At 37.2% G+C, this 20,793-nt stretch overlaps 2 protein-coding genes across 2 annotated transcripts in view; one reads left to right on the top strand and one right to left on the bottom strand.

Moving 5' to 3' along the window:
- Positions 1–20,793, top strand: part of LOC106082850 (dentin sialophosphoprotein-like) — a 147,608-nt gene that overhangs the window by 42,820 nt on the left and 83,995 nt on the right. The gene's annotated exons all lie outside the window — the stretch shown is intronic.
- LOC131995837 (uncharacterized) lies at positions 10,786–19,939 on the bottom strand. Its single transcript, XM_059365011.1, has 2 exons — positions 19,868–19,939; positions 10,786–11,952 (listed from the first exon to the last, which is right to left on the bottom strand). The coding sequence occupies exons 1-2, from the start codon at positions 19,876–19,878 to the stop codon at positions 11,049–11,051; spliced, it is 915 nt and encodes a 304-aa protein (XP_059220994.1). The 5' UTR covers positions 19,879–19,939; the 3' UTR covers positions 10,786–11,048.

Raw genomic sequence — 20,793 nt, 5'->3', positions numbered from 1 at the left:
ATCACAATGGAGTTGGGCGAAAACCGAAGGTTTTTAATATAATTGTGTTTCATAACATTAAAAAACATCCTAATAAACTCTTAGGGCTTGTTTCACTAAGCTTAGTGACAAGATGTGAGAAAGAATGAAAGTCACTCACACTCCGAATGAGTATGGGTTTCAATAGCTAGTATATAATTATTCGCATGACTTTACGTTTTTTGAGTGACAAAAAATGTGGCCAAGTCTTCAGTTTGAAACAACCCAAACATTTGGCAAAAAAAATTGCTAAAGCTAGTCTTCACTAATCGTAGCAGTTGTTACAATATATCAAAAAATAAACAAATAAAAGCGAATGCCTAAAACGAGCACTGTTCTTCAGAGGATAGGAAAAATAATGTATATTTCAGTGACGGCGATATTTTTATTTTTTTTTAATTAAAGGAAATTCCTCGAAGTTATTTACGAGACCGCAATGCTCTCGAAATTCCCTTAAACCAGTAGGTGTAAAATTTATAACAAATGTTCAATAAACTTTCCACAAATGTTCAATAAATTTTAACATGTTACTTTTTTTGGGTCAAGGATGAAAGGTATTGATTTTTATTGGGTTGCTCAAAAAGTAATTGCGGATTTTTTAAAAGAAAGTAAATGCATTTTTAATAAACTTAGAATAAACTTTAATCACATATACTTTTTTTACACTTTTTTCTAAAGCAAGCTAAAAGTAACAGCTGATAACTGACAGAAGAAAGAATGCAATTACAGAGTCACAAGCTGTAAAAAAAATTTGTCAACGTCGACTATATGAAAAATCCGCAATTACTTTTTGGGCAACCAATAGATAAGCTCTCATCAATATGTGTTTCAAATTTCATCGAAATGTGTTAAGATTTTCTTATTTCTTCAGCTCGCGAAAGCCAAAATTTCATACTTATCTACTTGACACCCAAATGGCTTACGTTTTCTTTCCCATTGCCACTTTCCCGATTAGTAGTTTTTTTTTTCTTCTACTAATTGGAACGCAAATCAGCTGTTTATCTGATAACTTGATGGAAGCAATTAACTTAGTGAAACTGGTTGTTGAAGAGTTTTAATTACGAATTGGCAAACATTTGTTTTTGAATTATGTCACGACATTAAATTGAACTGGGCATCCTTTTCTATATGCACAAACTATTTTGAAATTATAAAGAATATTCATATACATAAGCATGATAAATAAGCATTTATAAATAAAGAACAAATGGTTGAAATTCCGAATAACATGTTTAAGATATCAAGAACAAAAGGTATTGTCAAGGCAAAAAAAAAACTTTATTAGAATTCCTTTATGATAAAAGAAGTATTTTTTGCGTGCAGGATGTCGCAGGCTAAAGGCTTATAATTGTACACTATCTTTTTGCCAATGACTTACAATACGCTTTAAAATATTTCTTAGTAATCTTTATAAAATCTTATTTTTCTTATATCTTTGCCCTTAATTTTTTTTTTATTGATACCTAACACCACTACTGTGCTACAGGGTATTATAACTTAGTAAATTTGTTTGTTACACCCAGAAGGAAGAGAGATAGACCCATTGATAAGTATACCGATCAACTCAGAATCACTTTCTGATTTGATTTAGCTATGTCTGTCTGTCTGTCCGTATGTCCATGCCAATTGGTGCAGAAAGTACAGGTCGCAATTTTCATCCGATCGTCTTCAAATTTGGCACAAGCAGTTTCTTGGGCCTGGAGACGAAGCCTATTGAAACTGGAAATTATCGGTTCAGATTTGGATATAGCTTCCATATATATGTTCATCCGATTTGGACTAAAATTCCAATTGTATCGTCATTTGTAGATAGGTTCTCACGAAATTCTGCACGTGTTGTTCTCTTATAAGTGTCGCCATTGTTGGAGAATTTCATAGAAATCGGTTCAGATTTAGATATAGGTCCCATACATATGTTCGTCCGATTTGGACTCAAATTGCAATCATATCGGCATTTATAATCCGATTCCAACGAAATTTTGTACGTTGGGCTCTGTTATAATTCTAAACATTATTGCTGAATTTCATATTCCCGTATATAAGTTCGCGCGGTTTGAACTAAAATTGCAATTATATCGTCATATGTAAAACAATTTGCACGAAATTTTGCACAAGTGATTATCTTATAAATCTCGACATTATTGGAGAATATCAAAGAAATTGGTTCAGATTAAGATACAGTCCCCATACATATGAGGATCTGATTTTGACTAGTATTGCAATAATTTGGTCATTTGTGAACGGATTAACACGAAAATTGGCACAAAGGATTCCCTTATGACTCCCGGTGTTGCTATCGAATTTAATAGAAATCGGTTCAGATTTAGATATATCTCCCGATTTTTACTTTTAAGGCCTTTGCTAACCCATTTATCAATCGGTCTCCTCAAAAATTCCACAAGGATTTACTCTATGGCTCCTACGATAAGTACGGATTTTGATCGAACCCATTTATCAATCGATCTTCTCAAAAATTCCACAACGATTTACTCTATGGCTCCTACAATTAGTATGGATTTTGATCGAAATTCTAAATATCAAATTTAAGCAAATTTTAAATTCGACGACTTAGCCTGCATCCAATGTTTTATAACACTTTAGCAATGCAAATCCAATTTCAAAATATCCATTTGCCGTTTAGCCTTTGGGACTGTTGTCAACATTAGACCTTCTCAATTACTCAATTCCGGTAGAGAATATAAGTTTTAAATAGTTTCTGGTTTTTATTACAACCCAAAAATGTATGTAAACCCCATTAAGAGTTGTTGAGTTGTTAGTGCTTATTATATTTGGAGTTTCTAGTGTTGGATCTTTTGCTGTAGTTTTTATTTTTGTGTTGTGATGGTGGTGATGTTGTTGGTGTTATTTACTTTACCATCTAAATTTCGTAATCTCTCGACAACAAGCCTAACAACTTTGTGCTAGTACCGCGCAGTAGTTTCTCAGGAGTTTGTCTCTATTAAGCCACAAAGTCGTCGACTCGGAACTTTTTCAAATGTTATGTTGTTGTGGAACATGAAAAGTTATCACATTAAATGAAACCTTAACGAGTTGTTGTTGTAGTTATGAGCTACAACTACAACGGAATTGTTGTACTTGTTTTGGTGGCAAGAGTGAGAGAGAAGTGGCATGTGAGTATGTGTAAAGCTTTGGTTTTAGGGTAACATTTTTTATTTAAACTTAAAATCACAGCTTAAATGTTTTAATGACAGTTTTGTACTTTACACAAATAAAGCGATTTGTTGTTCATTTTTGTTTAATAGTTGAATAGTGAAGAGCGAGTAAGGAAATGATTTTTAATGTAGATGTATGAAGTTAAAAATTTCCAAGCAATAGAGACTACAAATTGGATGCTGAACTTAGTGGCAATAGTCTTCCGGCATTAGACCAAAAAAATTAAAGTTTTCAAATTTAAGGAAGAGATTTACGAGTGAAGTTCAATTTTTTTTTTATAAAAAAATGCTTTTGAGAACTTTAATCTCATATCAAATCTTTTAAGTCGAATATAATCCAATATTTAAATCCAACTTGAATAGAGTTGAAAAGAGCGAATGCGGCTCCTGAAAATTTCCCACCATCCCATATTCATCTCACAACCCATCTACAAAACTTCATTTTTATTTTACTGCACTTTTTATGTTGCTGGCAAACATTATGAATTTTCTCTTTGATAATCCTTTATAATTCTAGGAGTTATGCTCCCAATCCCTCTATCTTAGCAAAAACCGACAGCAGTTTTGAGATTTAGGGCTAAATAATTTCAACATTTTTATGGTTCACATGATGATATGGCTGGAAAATGAAACGATGCCATTGTGGCTTGCCAACAATGGAACTCAGTGCCTACGAGAAGAAGTCTGGGCTTACTGCCATTTCGTTCCATGAATAATTGGCACTGTGCTAAATATTGCATAATTTTTGGATTAAAAACATGTTCCTACTTCTTTTTTCTCTGTTGATGCCAGCGAATGCCAACTTCTAGTAATGGCAATGCCTCAAACCAAATTACCCACAAGAGTTGCTTACCTCCACTACTGCGGGAATGGTTGGGTGTTGGGGTGTGGGAGTATGAACTTCCGTAAAGTACCCAAATGGGGATTAATTTGAATTTGAATTATAAAAAGCTAGAGTTACATTGCACACAACTTTGTCTCCACAACGACACAAAGAAAATTAAGATTAAAAGGCATGTAATGGGCTTGTTCGCAAAGCCTGAGTGAAAAACTTTTTTGTGGGGGGAGGAAATATGGCTAACAGGGGAGAGGAATGGCACAATGTGGGTTGCTTGTTTCTTGCCTTTGTCTGGGTGTAGAATTAATTTATGGCTTAAAATTACATTGGGTTCATTTACACTCTATGAAATGGAGTTTTTTATGGTGTGGTTATAGGCGCTACATAAATCCCATGCTTCAATAATAACAAGCAACCTTTATGCTAAGAGCTTATTTGAGACTGCTGTCAGGTTCGTCATTTACCAAAAGCTTAGATTTAGGGTTGTTCACAATTTACTAGAGCACATATAATGTTTATTATTTAACTAGAAAATCGTGCTCTCATAGCGTAAATTTTGGGTTTATGGAAGTTTTAAAGAGCAGCAGAGATTTTTTTGAACAAAAGTATAAAAATTTGTTTGCAGGTTTATGGTTTAGATTCAAAGTAACAAAATACAGAACAATGGGGTTAAATTATGGTCTTCTTTAAGGATAGAAAAATCAAGTTATATTAAGTGCTTAACGTTTAGCTACATATGCATAATTTAAGAAAAAAATCAATTTCTAGGCTACAAATTAACGTGCTATGAACTGTAGGCCCGACAGACAGGAGGAAAGAGAGCATCACTATTGTACTGATAATTAGACTAGCCACCCTAGAAACCTTTACAATTGGCGTGTGTGTGTTCAAATCGAATCTGTTGTCTGGTAATTTCTTTTCAATAATCAATAAAAATCCTTCATTTTTAGTGATTTTCATTCCCTTGGTCAAATTAGCTTGACTCTTTTCCCCTTTGGGGGAAAAAAAATAATAACGTTAAAAGTTAAATTCTTGGAATGTAGAAGGAAATTTTAAAGAAAATTTTAGCTCATCTCTTTCCCCTTTTAGGAAAAAATAGTAACGTAAAAAGTTAATTTCTTTGAATGTAGATGGAAATTTTAAATATCTCAGTAGTGGTTTATGGCATAAATAATTACGTTACTAACTGATTTTCGCCCAGATAAAATGGTTGAACCTACACTCAGAAAAATGGTTATCTTAAATAGAAGTTAAATACATAATAAACGTTAGTCCATGATATTTATCCACGATTAGTTAAAAATTCCTAAAGGATGAGAAAGTAAACATTGTAAGAATAGAACCAACTACTCGTGAGTACAGATAAAATAGCTTACAATTCTGGTGGAGTTAGTAATTTCCCTTAAACTATTATTTTTGAAATAAGCGATAATTTAATTAAACATTGGCAAAAGTATATCATCGTTGACAATGCCTTTTCTAAAATTTATAACTGAATGAACTACTTCAATAAATAAAGATTTTTAGTTCAATATAACTTAAACGTTCATTCCGATTCCCATTTCTTGAGTTCACTTACATGCTCGAAATTAAGTACAATTTAATAAACACACTTTTAATCGTGAGATATTATGTCTATAAATAGAACCCGACAGAGCATAACAAAATAAGCATGGCCTTCTTTGATGAAAAGTAGTGAGAAAATGATTTGCTTTTCTGTTGTTAGCAAATATTGTAATGGGAAAATAGTCGAAGACTCAAACAATACCGATGTGGATGAATGCGTAGAGCGTCTGAAGCTGTTAACAGAAGGTTCTTGGTTCAGTACTCAGCTGGGACAAAAGGTAGTTTTATTTAATTTATAATTGCAATTTTTCTTATTAAATATGTATTATTCGCAATAGCGGAGCAATTGATAGCATGGGGATGGGAGACAGGCGTAAATAAATGGTTTGAATTATTATGATGTGTCCAATTGAAACCTCCAAAGTGTTCGGAACAAGCGATTTTTTTCAATAATTTTATCTTTAATTTTCAATGCTCTTTAGTTCGTGTTTTACCGGTGGGACGTTGAAAGTGGAATAGAACTATGTATAAACAACTTCGAAGCTATAAAGAAATTGTTGAACTCGCAATGAGTATATTATTCTTTAGCGCCATAGGAAGTTCAATATTTCCCAAATGTAGTTAATTTTAACTAGGGTTGAGGTTCAAAATTTTTTTAAGTGTATATTTTTATAATTTTGAATTAGAATTGCTTTGATCATAAATGGATGGGATGAGGCTGGGTTTTCGAATTTGTAGGAAAAGTATTTCCGCTGGCTCCTCGAAACATTTTGTGTAAACGCGAAAAATACAAGTGAATTTTTATGCAAATATAGATGGATTATAATATATGAGATTTAGTACTTCTAAATAACTGTTTTACTTGAAGTTCAGATATTCGTTCATTTATGTATAAAACATTACAAGGTTAGGTTAGGTTACGTTGAAAAGAGGGTGCAGATGTTATGGACATACACCTAAGCCAGTAATCGGCTTGTTGTGCGCTCTAAAAACTATAAAGTAACCTCTAAAAAGAAAATTTTAAGTTAGGAATTTCGTGATACTTACAAAATCCTTAACTGTTTTCAGTGTCACTTCTCTAAGTTGGTTCATGTCTGATATTGTGTCTCCACCTAAGTACCGGTATCTGTTGAACGCGAAAGCCGGGCAATGACAAAGGAAATGCTCCAACGTCTCATCATCTTCCCCGCATGCCCTACACATGCTATCACTTGCCGCACCGATTTTACATAAGTGAACTCGTAGTTCTATGTGTCCCATTATGATACCAATAGCTATACTGACCTCCTTCTTGCTTCGTTTCAGTAATAGCCTTTCTCTTCTCACGATCTGGATCCCCCCATAGGATTTTCGCCGTCCTACATTACAAAACATTACAAAATAATAAGAATTTTTGTAGGATTTTCACAGCTCATTTTGTTTTATTGTTTATATCGTTGGTAACACTTTGAAATATCGTTGTGTGATTGTAAGTCGATCTAGCCACGTCCGTTTGTCTGTGGAAACCTGCCGTCGAACGAATTAAGATATCCGATTTAAACCTTGCACAGATACTTCTTTTTGATGTACGTCATCGAGGATAGCAAATGGCACATATTGGTTTGGATTTAGGTACAACTCCCATATAAAATTGTCCTTCGACTTGATATCGTGGTCTCTAGAAGCAGCAAATATGATCCGATTTGGCTAAAACTTGCATATAATGATTTTTCATGACTTTCAACTAGGCTTGCTACATGGTCGGGATTATCCCTTGTTAAAACCTGATAACCGATCTCCCGATTTAACTTATTAATCCCCTTCCCACCTTTTCATGTATACACATTAAGATATTTATTTACGACACTATAAAGCAGATATATTCTTGATCTTTTTGCAATGATGCTAGTCATTGAAAAATGTATATATTGAGCAGAAACTATTCACAGATTCATTCGAACTATACCTTGATATAGCTCCCATTTAGAATGATCTGCCGATTTATGGTCTAAGACCTATTAAAGCCACATTTATTATCCAATTTCACTGAAATTTGGAACAGCGAGTTGTGCCAACCTCCGGACATCCTTGTTCAATAAGGCCCCGATCGGTCTAGATTTCGTTGTAGTTGCCATATATACTGATCTCTTGATTTAAGGTTTTTGGGCCCATAATAGGCGTATTTATAGTCCGATTTCGATCGACATCCCCGTTTAATACGGACTGATCGGTTCACATTTGGATATAGCTGTTATATATACCAATCTTCCGATTTAAGGTTTTAGGCCCTTTAAAAGTGAGTTGTAAAAGACCCCACGAAATTCGCACCGAGTACGAGGTACGCTGTAAAAGGTTCTTCGCAATGTGTTAGGCTCTTCGACAACCGTATTTCGACCATATTTGGATAAAGCTGCCATATAGACCCATCGCCCGAGTAAAGTTCTTCGACCCATAAAAGCCGCATCTATTGTCCGATTTCGCTGAAATATAGCACAGTGAGCTTTATAAGACTTTTGAATATTCGTGCTTTTATGGTTCAGAAAACAACCAATGGCATCAATAATATATGTATTATGAGTTTATATTTGTAATTTTACTTTTTACATATCCTTCTTAATTGGATGTTGATGTACCAACAAATTTGACTTGTAAAAATATGAGTTGGTAGCAGTCCTATTATTTTGAACACAGCTGTAGCTGTCATATGCATATACCGATTTCCCGATTTAAGTTCTTGCCTGGCCTATTAAAGGTAAATGTGAGTTGTATTAGTTCCTTACATATTCTTTCCGAATGTGGTGGAAATCGGACTATATTGAAATATAACTGCCATATAGATCGATATTCTGTTTTAACGTCTTTAACAGTGAATTATTAGACCCCTCGACGTCCATGCCGAGTTTGGTCCAAATGCACTGTGGTCGAACTAGCATGAAAAAAGCGGCTTAAAATACATGGAATTTTAAAAAAAATTATTTGTACTATGCATACCCTTGTTTGAACCGAATATGGTCCAAATGGGGTCACATTTCGATATAGACCGATATGCCGGTTTGGAGTCTTAAGCCCATGATTACCGCATTTATTACTCAACTTTCCTAAAATTTGGAACGGTGATTTGCAGGAGGTTTCCCTATATCTGAGTTGAAGACGGTTCATATCGAACCATATTTAGACATAGCTTCCATAGAAGCCGATCTCCCGTTTTTATCCTTTGAGCTACTGGATGGCACAATTTTTATACGATATGACTATACGATGTATTTTTGTATATAGGGTTTTGCTATGACCTCTAACATACATGGGAAGTATAAGATGCCAACCTCTTTAGAGTTAATGTATACATATTTGGTACCACAAGACTTTCTTTTTTGAATTCTGCGACCACCGTGTAATGCCACCATTTTTGTATATAACTGCTATGCTATCATAAATAATGAACATTTCACCAAATTTTGACGAAAGGTTAACCACCCATATCCCAGCTGGTCGGTATCTAACGTTCGGTCCGGCCGAACTTAATGCCTTTTTACTTGTTTTAATTTCGAGACTTCTTTTTTTTAGTATCCTAATGTCATCTTCAATTCCAAATTTTGTGAGGATCGATTCACAAATTATCCCTTTATTGTAATATCGGAGCTGTATAGAAACCTGAAAAGATTTCTTCCAATTTCAATTGGCCCATTATTTCATGGTGACTTTTATTGAGTTAAAATGCTTTTCCTCTTCTTCATACCGTGGTGGAAACTCCCTCTCTTTCTTGTTGTCTTTTATTTTCTTTAGTTCGCGTCTTCATTTCTATCTTATCGGTCGCATTAAAAATCATTGCCAATAATTTGTGAAAAATACTCGGTGCCAATTATTGGAATGTTATGAATTCGTTGTTAAAATGTCGGTAATTTTTTTATCTATGGAAATATATAAAAAAAAAGTGTGTGAAAACTGAAATTTGCATTAAAAGAAAGCTTAAAAATGCTTTGCAACTTTCTTGTAATGCTTGTGTGTTTAATAAACGGATCATGGTGAATTTGTGAATGTCAAAAAAACTATGATGTGTGAGAAAGAGAGTACAAGAAACACAAGGAGTGCAAGAGTTCAAATTGCGAGAACAGTTAAGCAACATAAAAGCACAACAACCAAATGCATGTTTGTAGCTTATTTAGGGAAGGGGTAAAGTGGGGATATATAGAGCAGGTATGCGGACAAGACAAGTGGTGTGGATAGCAAACCAAAGAAGTAAACTTTTAGTCGGTTAAGAAGGCTTGTTGTTGTTGTTGTGGTATTATGAGTGGTGTGGTGAATAAGGCAGTTTGGTTTGTTGGCTGGTCAGCGTTCGAAGTGTTGATTAACGACATGGTTTAATGAAGGGTAAGTTTTATGTACACCAATAAACACATACATAGAAAACGTGTTTACTGTTAATTTACTGCGTTCACAATTTCTTATTATAACATTGCTCTTCAGCGTTATATTTCATAGAACCCAGAAGATATAAGGTGTTAGGTATACGCATTTTCATCCAATTTTGTCCTTAATTCAATAAAACTCCAAGATGTATTTCGATTTGGCTTGAAATTTGCAACAGACACCACGTTATACATCCGGCGCCTATAGACAGACCCGGCGACCTGTCATAAGACGCCAAATTAAATTGGGTGTTATGACCGCCCATACCGCGGCCATAAAGCCCAGAAAAGCGGGGACACAAAACCCAATTTTTTGCCGTTCAAATTTTGAATTTACCAAATCAATTGTGAAATATTTTATTCTTAGAAAACGGTAGTAAGTCTCAAGTGGCCTTATGACCGCGACGTGGACGACCATAATGCCCAATTTAATGTTGACCCTTATGACTGTGCTATGGGCGGTCATAACTTCCGAAATTGACTTTGGGCCTTATGACAGTTCGCCAAATTATTTACCGCTTATCTGTTTGCGCTCTTTTTTTTTGATCTTTAAAATCTTTTCATGATTTTTCGAACATTGTTTCACTTGAGATCATTGTACAAGTCCAGTAGATCCTTCTGTAAGAAAGTGGACTGTATTTAAATGTAGAGTGAATCTCCCAGACAAGTAGCAGCAGAGGAAAAAACCAAGAAAAGAAAAAGGCCAAGTTTCAGTTTTTTTGGTGTTACAGTGTATTTGGGTGTGTAAGCTCTTACCGCCTTGGATGGTTTTGCAAAAGTGTTTAAGGCAGTGTTAAAGGCAGCATGGACATAATTAATGCCTAAACATAAAATTCTATTTCAGCATATGCAATTGATGGGGAAGTGAGACAGATAGGGGTGCAACTTAAATGATTAGGGTAGCCAGGTGTCAGATTGCAATCTGTTATACTAATAATTCATTTCAAATAACAATTCAGGAATTCATTAACTTATATCTAAAGTGGTAGGTATAGTGGTTGAAGATAGTTGTTGTTGAACCGGGTTGAACTAGGTTCAACATGCCGCCCGCCTTGCAAGGATGCAATTTCAATATTGACAAGCTCCAGAGATAGTCCAGCCAAAAATTGTACTCTGCGCAATGGGCATGTTAGAGGAGGTTTGGATCATTCCTGCTCGCAGAATCTTAGGTATATTGTCGTTGGCCAATATGATTTCCACATTGGAAGGCTTGTAGAAGTGAGGGTCAGCTAGATTGGTGAGGTGGTTATAGATACTTTGTAGTTTTGGCGTATCGGTTATCGATGGTAGAGTTGTACGAAAACTCTTTTGTACTAAACCAACTATTTGAATTTTGGCTTGAGCGTCATAGTAAGACTCGAGATTTAACGTACAATATTCCTTATTGTCTCTGCGCGTAGTGCGCAGGTGTAATCGATCCACTAAAGTCTTTAATATCACCGTCTGTGCCTCTCCAGAATTCAGTAGTAGCCTCGCCTTTTCTGGATCGGTTGAGGTCTGGACCCGGGCAAGAGCCGTTGGTAAAAATATGTGGGCTCGAGCTTTGTTGCTCAGCCGTTCCTTAAAATGCGTTCGAGGTCGACCGAACGTAGAGCTGGGTTTAGATTGTGCGCGTCGCTGCGTTTGGTTTCTCTCCTTATAATTCTGCGAACGGGAGCCTGAACCATATCGTTCAGTTGGGTCTGGAGATTTTTTAGATGATTTTAAACGGTGTTGATGTGATGTTTTAGGGGAATCAAGTTTGTCCATATGAACCATGGTATGGTGGTTTAGCCGACAGACCATACATTTATTTCTGGACGGGCACCAGTTGCGTTTGTGTGCTGTACATAGACAGTTAAAACAAAAACCCTTTTCACGTATGACATCTCTGCGTTCTGATACGGTCATTCTTTGGAAAGTTGGGCAGTTTTTTAAGAAATGTCGGTCTTTACAGATGCGACATTTTGGGATGCCAGATTTGGTAAATGAGCTGAAAATGTAAGGGTTATTGGTTATGTGAACAGATTTTGTTGATGCTAATAACTAGATGCAAGGCAGTATACACAGCTTGACTAAGGGGCGTGTCAAGATTCCGTTCTGTGTGCGTATCTCAGCAACACGAACGTTTGAATCCTGACCGGTGAAAACTTTCACCACCCTCCCCAGACACCATTCAGTGGGGGGGAGGTTGTCATCTTTGACAATGACAAAATCGTCTTCGGCTAAGTTCTGTTGAGCGGATTTCCACTTATACCTTCGTTGTAACTCGCACACATACTCATTCTTCCATCTCCTAGCAAACAATAACTGTATATTTTTAAGTCGCTGCCAGCGGTTCATCAATGAAAGGTTATCCGTATATTCCTCAGGAATTGCCATCAAAGGAGCACCTCTGAGTAAATGGCCAGGAGTCAGAGGAATCAAGTCATTCGGATTCTCACTGATCGGAGAAAGAGGTCTTGAATTCAAAACACTTTCGATTCGGACTAACAGGGTGGAAAACTCTTCAAATGTAAATTTAAGGTTAGAGGCAACTTTCCTCAAATGAGCCTTCATGCTCTTAACTGCAGCCTCCCACAAACCACCCATGTGTGGAGCGTGAGGAGGTATAAAATGCCACGAGAAATTATGCATCCCATACTTTTCGGCAGCGGACTTCTCAGCAACCTTCAAAAATTCTCTATACTGAGCCATAAGCGATCTGCTTGCCCCTACAAAGTTAGTCCCATTGTCAGAGAAAATCTTTTTCGGAAATCCACGTCGTCCGACAAAACGATTAAGGGTGGACAAAAACGCCTCAGACGTCAAGTCAGAACAGACCTCCAGATGAACAGCCCTGGTAGACAAACAAACGAAAATTGCCGCATATCCCTTTTGCAACTTTGCATTCCGCAGTCTAGACGTTTTCAATTCGAAAGGACCTGCAAAGTCCAGTCCGGTGTTGGTAAAGGGTAGGGAGAATGTGCACCGTTCCGAAGGTAAAGCAGCCATCAACTGATTCCTTACTCTGTGTTTATACACGGTGCATATCTTGCAGTTTCGGATACAGAAGCGGATAGCACTTTTCACACGAATTATATAAAATTCCTGCCTAATTGCGCGCAGCATTGTCTGATGTTCAGCATGTAGTAAGATTCTATGAGTATATTCAATGAAAAGTTTGCAAAATCTCGAGTTTTCTGGCAGTATTAAAGGAAATCTTTCATTATAACTCATATCGGAATTAGCCAAGCGGCCGTTAACCCTGAGCAATTTGTTCTCATCGAGGCAAGGGTTAAGCGTTAGAAGTCTGCTTTTAGAACTTATAGGCTGACCAGATTCAAGTGCTCGGTATTCAGCGGGAAAATGTGAAATCTGTGCCAGTTGGATCAGCCTTAACTTGGCGCATGTGATTTCTTGGGGAGTAATAAACCCTTCTTGTACTTTGGTGTCGTTGATTTTTCGGCAATTTCTAACGAATCTTAATATGAAACAAACAACACGAAGTGCTCGGTCAAGAGAAGAAAACCGATCCAAAACATCTTCCAGTTGAATCTGTGTCTGACAGACTGTGATTTTCTTCTCTAGGGCTGGTTCCTTGTATGTGGTTTGTTTCGGCCAAAATTCAGCGGATTTGAGTAACCAGTGAGGACCTTGCCACCATAGAGAATTTTTTTCGAGTTCAGCAGCGGTGCATCCCCGAGTTCCAATATCAGCCGGATTTTCATTGGTTGGAACATGCCTCCAATTCACATTCCCCACGTTGTCTAATATCTCCGAAACTTTGTTTGCCACAAAAGTCTTCCAGTGAAATGGCGGCTTCTGCAACCAGGCCAGCGTTATGGTAGAATCTGACCACAGGTGAATATCAGATACGGTCAAGGGCATATTGCGGCAAACAGACTTCAACAATTTCGAGAGTAAGGCTGCCCCGCATAACTCTAGTTTCGGCAAGCTTATAGTTTTCAATGGCGCAACCTTGCTTTTTGAAACCAATAAAAACGATGTAGTAACATTCTCAGAAGTAGAAAGGACATAAATGCAGGCACAGTATGCTTTTTCCGAGGCATCACAAAATCCATGAATTTGAAATTTGCACTCGGGCGAGTAATGAATCCAACGAGGAACTCTCAGATTCTCAATATCAGAAAAATTCGATATAAATGTATTCCATTTTTCGGAAGAATGTTCTTTGACCTCTTCATCCCAGTCTGTCCCGTCTATCCAAAGTTGTTGCACTAACATTTTTGCCACGACAATAATTGGGGCTAACCAGCCCGCTGGATCGAAAATTTTTGCCACAATGGATAGAATCTTGCGCTTGGTAATAGGTGTGGAGGGAACAGTTATGCTTGATACTTTATAGAAAAATTGATCTGTCATAGCATTCCAGCGAATGCCCAATGTTTTTGTGTCGCTGGCTTCCTCAAATTTAAGGAAATCTTCGGTTAGAAGATTCTCGGGGGGCAAATGTTTCAATATTTGCGGATGATTCGCAGTCATCTTTTTGAAAGGAAATCCTGCAGTGGCCAACAAATCTATCAGTTCCAGGATGTATGACCTGGCTTCAATTACAGTGTGTCCACCGGAAAGTATGTCGTCTACGTAAATTTGGTTTTGTAAAATAGAAGAAGCCGCAGGATGAGTATTTTTTCCATCCTCGCTTAATTGTAACAATGTTCGTATGGCCAAATATGGTGCACAGTTCACACCAAATGTAACAGTTTTCAAGCAATAATCAGAAATTTCTTCAGTTGGGGAAGTTCGAAACAGTATTTTTTGAAACGATCTGTCATTCGAATGAATATAAATTTGGCGGTACATCTTCTCGATGTCGCCGTTAAAAACGTATTTGAAAAAACGCCAGCGAAGAATGACATTCATCAAATCATTCTGTAGTGTTGGACCAGTATATAGAATGTCGTTTAAGGAAATGCCGGTGGAAGTTTTCTTTGAAGCATTGAATACCACTCTAACCTTAGTGGATACACTTTCAGGTCTAACCACAGCATGATGTGGCAAATAGAAAGAACAAAAGCGAGAGTTTTCGCAGATTTCAGTTGGTTGCGTAGGTTCCATATGATCTAATCGTATATATTCAGCTAACACTTTTGTATACTCTGCTTCTAATTCTGGAAATTTCCTCAAAGTCTTCTCCGTACGTAGATATTGTCCTAATGCTGCACGGCGTGAAGATCCCAGTATCACTTCAGATGAAAGCTCCTGTCGGAAAGGCAATCTGACTTCATACTTCCCGTCTGGTAGACGCTTCGTTGTCTTTCGGTAGAACTGTTCACAGTAAGCATCCTCTTCCGTAATAGGAATTGAGGTAGGAACTTCCTCGATTTCCCAGAATCTTCGTAGCTCTTCGTTCAGTGTGTCAGGAGAAGTCACCCAGGTAGCAGACGCGGTTACTGTGCGCGTTCTGAGAGGACCACTAATTAACCAGCCAAATGCGGTCTCTTGCGCCAACAGATCCCCTGAAATGTTAGGTTTAACCCCAGGCCTAATAATGGACGGTAACACGTCACTTCCCAGAAGCATATCTATTGGACCTGGTTTAAAAAATTTCGGATCCGCTAGATCCAGATGGTTCAAACCAGACCAGTCCGAAATTGGTGTAGGAAGACCTGGCATTAAATGCTTCAAACTCGAAACAACAATAACTGATGTGCTCAGTTTAAAATCAGAAGTGCGAGCCTTTAACGTAAGGGAGCATAGCTTGGAGGAGTTTTCGAGTACAGTACCTCCCAGTCCTGAAATCCTCGTAAAGGATTTCTTAGTCGGAATAGACAGTTTGTTAACTATTCTGTTTGATACGAAAGATTCCTGTGATCCTTGGTCCACAAAAGCTCTGATAGTGAACAGAGTACCCAAATGTTCTATGTCGACCAAGGCAGTGGGCAGGACAGTTTCCTCCCCCGATTCTGTGAAATGTGACTGGACATTGTACGTTTCATCATACGCGGCGTCAGATGTCGAAGGCTGGTCCTCGTATTCTGTATCTATATGAAAAGTCTCCGTTCGATATTGAGTAGTTGCGGTTCCTGCCTTTATTGGTCCAGGATTTCGCTCATGGCTTGATGTATTACCGGAGTCAGGATGCAGCACTGTGTGATGTTTCTGTTTGCACTTCTGACATACATTCTCACTTTGACAGCTATTGTCAACATGTCCGTAAGAAAGACAATTTGCACAAATCTTATTTGCAGTCACGAATTTCATCTTTTCATTATGTGGCCAGGACTTAAATGTAGGACAGCCCCGCACTGCATGGTTGAGGCGACAGACTCTACAAGGACGATAAGTGGCATCGGTCTTAGCGTGGAGACTTTGAGTTTTCTGTGTACTGGAAGACGCATTGGAAGGTTTTCTCATATCGGAAATCGATTCCAACATACTCAACCGTCTTGATATGAAGTCATCCAATTGAGACCAACTGGGCATCTGTTTATGATCGTGAATAGAGTTCTCCCAGGCAGCTAAAGTTTCCTCGGGTAGTTTGGAGGAAACCCAAAAAACAAGAAATGGGTCCCATGATAAAACGGAGATGTTATACGTCCTTAGGACTGCAAGACAATTATTCATGGTATATTGCAGATTTCTCAAAGCTTTTCCTCTCTCTGAGGAAACATTCTCGATTTCAAAGATTCTCCGTAGTTGGTGGTTGATGAGGATGCGTTTATTCTCATAACGCAGGCGCAGAGCCTCCCAGGCCAAGTTAAAATTGTCATCGGTTAGAGCGAACTGTTTAACGATCTGATTAGCTTCACCCCGAGTTTTTGCCCTGAGGTGGAACAGCTTCTGAGCAGGGGATAACTTGGGGTGTTTGGTATAAATGGCGGTAAACATGTCTCTGAAACTGGGCCACTTATCGTAGCCGCCACTAAAGCATTCGGTATCACACGGTGGAACTTTCAACGCAAAGCCGTTGTCATTTACTATTCCTGCCTCCGGCATCTCGCGTGGTCTAGCCTTTTCAAGCTTTTGTCGTTCAATCTGAACTAGATCGAGAATCGAAGCTTTACAATTCTTGTACGATTTACATGATTCCAAAAACTTGGCATGAATTGATGCCCGAATAGTTTCAGTGTATTCCGGTTTCTCGGAAGTCATTTCCGTCTCATAAATCTGGACTAGTTGGCGCCAACGACGCTCCAAATCGTCGAGTTCGACTTGTAGACTGGAAGACGTATGGTCCTCAATGGGAATATCAGCAAAATTTGCACAGAATGTGACCACTTGGTCCGAAAAAAAAATGAACTTCTGCGAACTCATTTCAATAAATTCAGAAGCGGAATACAGTAAACCTCAATTCACCAAGGAATTAAAACGGGGCGAAAGAAAACAACTAGCAATTCAAGTACCCAAATTTCAAGGTAATTCAATGGCCATACAGATAGTATCCTGATTAAGAGAATGCCAATCAGCTATCCGACTATCCTCTTAAATGTAGCAATAGATGACAGTCCCACAAATGCCTCTGGTACCTAAGGATTGGTGCACGATTCCTAACACGAATGAGAGAGAAGTCGCTGAATTGCTCGGGGAAAGGGAATGTGTCTAGAGTTGGAGAAAACAATGGGCCAGACTTGAAACCGACGTAGGCAATTCCCTTACAACAGGAATAAAAGGGATTCTGAAAATTCCAACTTATTCGTCCGAACCTTTTTCTATATAGGATCCCCACCAAATCCAATGCGACTAAAATCCATATGCGAATCTCGCAATATATATCTCACAATTGTATAACTCTATCAAAATTTTAATAAACCAAAATTCCAAAGATAGATATGAATTCAGAATTTAATATTCAACATAAATATTAGATTTACAGATGACATAAATCCATGCATACATATATAACTCCACTCTCCCTTTCAATCGCAGGTGAGATGGGCATAGAAAGCAATTCCAAAGATCTTTCCTCTCTTAAATTCTTAGGAGGGTAGGAACAAATAAGAAGTCCTAATAGGTTCTCTCCTATAGCCTCATAAAATTTTATTCAGTTATGAAAAGGATGCAGTTTTCCTGGTTTTTCTTCAGATAGAAATTCACAAAATTAATTCCTATAACAGACATTCACGAGCATGCGATACAGTAGGGTAAAATTCCAAAAAATATTAAAATTGTAACAAAGTATTAAAATTGCAACAAATAATAAAATTCCAAAATAATAGATATTTCCGAATATGAAAAAAAAGGAACTCAGTCTTTGTGTATAATCAGTAGGAACGGTTTTCTAGCTCGTCTCTTTTTTAGACACAGAGCTGATATAAACATTCATCAACCTTTCGAATTCCATGCATGAGGTATTTAAGTACAATCAAATAGGTATGTATTCAAATATAAATCTGGATATAATTTCCAATAAATCTCGATATAGATCAGGAGTCTGTATTCCTTAGATTGTGTGATCCATAAAGCTGAGTATTCCTATACGAATATCTTAGAGGGTTTTTTTTCCTTAGCCACCAGAACTAATTCCTCTTTAAACCTACCGCTTTATGTGCATTACTTTTTTTAATTTGGCCTCTTCTACTTTGTCACAAATACATGCACTCACCATACCAATCGCCTTTTTAGAACAGGTTTCAATCACTCCTCCCAGCCTTCGTCTTCGCACTGAACGCCTTCAATACCATGTGAACTCCAACGTGCTTCTTTGCACCATTGACTTTAAATCTTTGCCCAGATTTTAATTCGAATTTGTGCACAAATGATACTCGAATTTTGTTAAAAAATTATCACTTTTTGATAAATCAACTTTCCTTAAACCAAGTGGTCTTAAATCTTATTCGATATTATTAACAAATTCTCCTTCTTTTTTTTTTTTTTTTTTTTTTTTTTTTTAAAAAATATCACATTCCAATTTCATATTTTCCTCTTATCTTCCTGTCATGCCAAATTCATCTTTGTTTAATAACTATTAATATCGTAGAACCAGTATATTTCAACAATGTTTCCTGTAGAAATTTTTCACTTATTTTCAGTTGTTCGATTCCAAATAATTTAAATTCTTGTTGCTGTAAACAATATGCATTCATTACATGCTTCTTCGTACACACTTAGACTAGAATGATAGGTCGATGACAAAATTGCATGTAGCTAACCTGTTCCTCTGATAGTCGAAACAAGTTGTTTGTTGGTGGAGCCAAGAATTTGGAGAGTCAATGCGTCAAAGCATGCGTGGGTGAATCGAATCGATCTTTATCCCTATAAGCGGATAAAAGAGAGTCTCGTAGAGTCAACTGCGATGTCCGGGCGCTGCAGCGGCAATGTGGGTATTTGCAGAACTCGTCGATGTGCCTTTGACTGCGGCGTCGTTGAGATAGCAGTCGCGCCGGTTAGATGAATGTTAGTGATGAGAGCCACTAGATTATGACCCCAAGAGTACATAGAAGTCGATTTTCAAAGAGACAGTTCTGCAGGGAATTTAAGTGCTATGAACTTATGCAGAGTATTCTGTTTCAAGAGTACAGACACTCTTTTCTCATAAAATGCATATGCAAAGTAAGTATTTACAACGAACCATAAAGCAAAGAGAGATGTAAACCAAACTTCGGTCTTCGTCTTTCCCCCTTCCTTCCTTGACGCAATTATTTCAAGGTTATGCCAATAACCATGTAAAATGTAATCATCATGCTCGTGAAGCAATAACGTTATTGTACTTCTCGATCAAATAGTGTCAAAGCGCTTTCGTGAAAAGCAGATCTTGTACAAATCGAATAGACAACAAAAACTCTTACTCTTACAGAAGCTGTGCCAGCTCAAGGCATAAATATGGGGATACCGTGGCAAAATTCCCCAGAGTAGAAACAAAATCTATTTCCTTCAAACAGTTCTCCAAGTAAAAGATTTACTTTCAATCGAAATTCTTACTTAACACAACCCTGTCTGTTCACACACCAAAAACTCTTACATACCTGTTTTCCATAGTAGTCTTTTTAGAATATGCGAAAGGTGTTTGTTTTTTTTTTTTTTTGCGGTGGACGTGATCCGAATTACTTCATTCGCTGATTGAATATCCGGCTCGAAGGACCATGTACAAGTCCAGTAGATCCTTCTGTAAGAAAGTGGACTGTATTTAAATGTAGAGTGAATCTCCCAGACAAGTAGCAGCAGAGGAAAAAACCAAGAAAAGAAAAAGGCCAAGTTTCAGTTTTTTTGGTGTTACAGTGTATTTGGGTGTGTAAGCTCTTACCGCCTTGGATGGTTTTGCAAAAGTGTTTAAGGCAGTGTTAAAGGCAGCATGGACATAATTAATGCCTAAACATAAAATTCTATTTCAGCATATGCAATTGATGGGGAAGTGAGACAGATAGGGGTGCAACTTAAATGATTAGGGTAGCCAGGTGTCAGATTGCAATCTGTTATACTAATAATTCATTTCAAATAACAATTCAGGAATTCATTAACTTATATCTAAAGTGGTAGGTATAGTGGTTGAAGATAGTTGTTGTTGAACCGGGTTGAACTAGGTTCAACAATCATATTCAATGCTTTCTACTGAAAGAAGAGCATAGCAAAGAACTTATAAAACTTGGGCAGGTGTGTGTTATTATTCGAAACACTTTGACCGGCATGGTGAATCGCGATTTTCCTCCCATTTATTTCAATCTCCCTTCTATTTGTGACTCAATAGCTACACTTTCTAAATGAAGTGTTTGAAAAAGCCAAACAAAATTTCAAAACACATTTTCCATTAAAGGCCTCTTATAGCATAACAAATCTCCAAAAATGTTCAATAATTGTTTGCCCACTAACAATACACAACTACAGAGAAAAAGTTGGGGAAACTCGGTGAATTGTTTTCCCAAATACATTAAGCCGCTTTGGCAGAGACAGCAGC

The sequence above is a fragment of the Stomoxys calcitrans genome, chromosome 3, assembly GCF_963082655.1.
Source record: "Stomoxys calcitrans chromosome 3, idStoCalc2.1, whole genome shotgun sequence".
NCBI lineage: Eukaryota > Metazoa > Arthropoda > Insecta > Diptera > Muscidae > Stomoxys > Stomoxys calcitrans.
The sequence above is the reverse complement of the archived record's forward strand: the minus strand, read 5'-3'. Positions and strand labels throughout refer to the sequence as shown.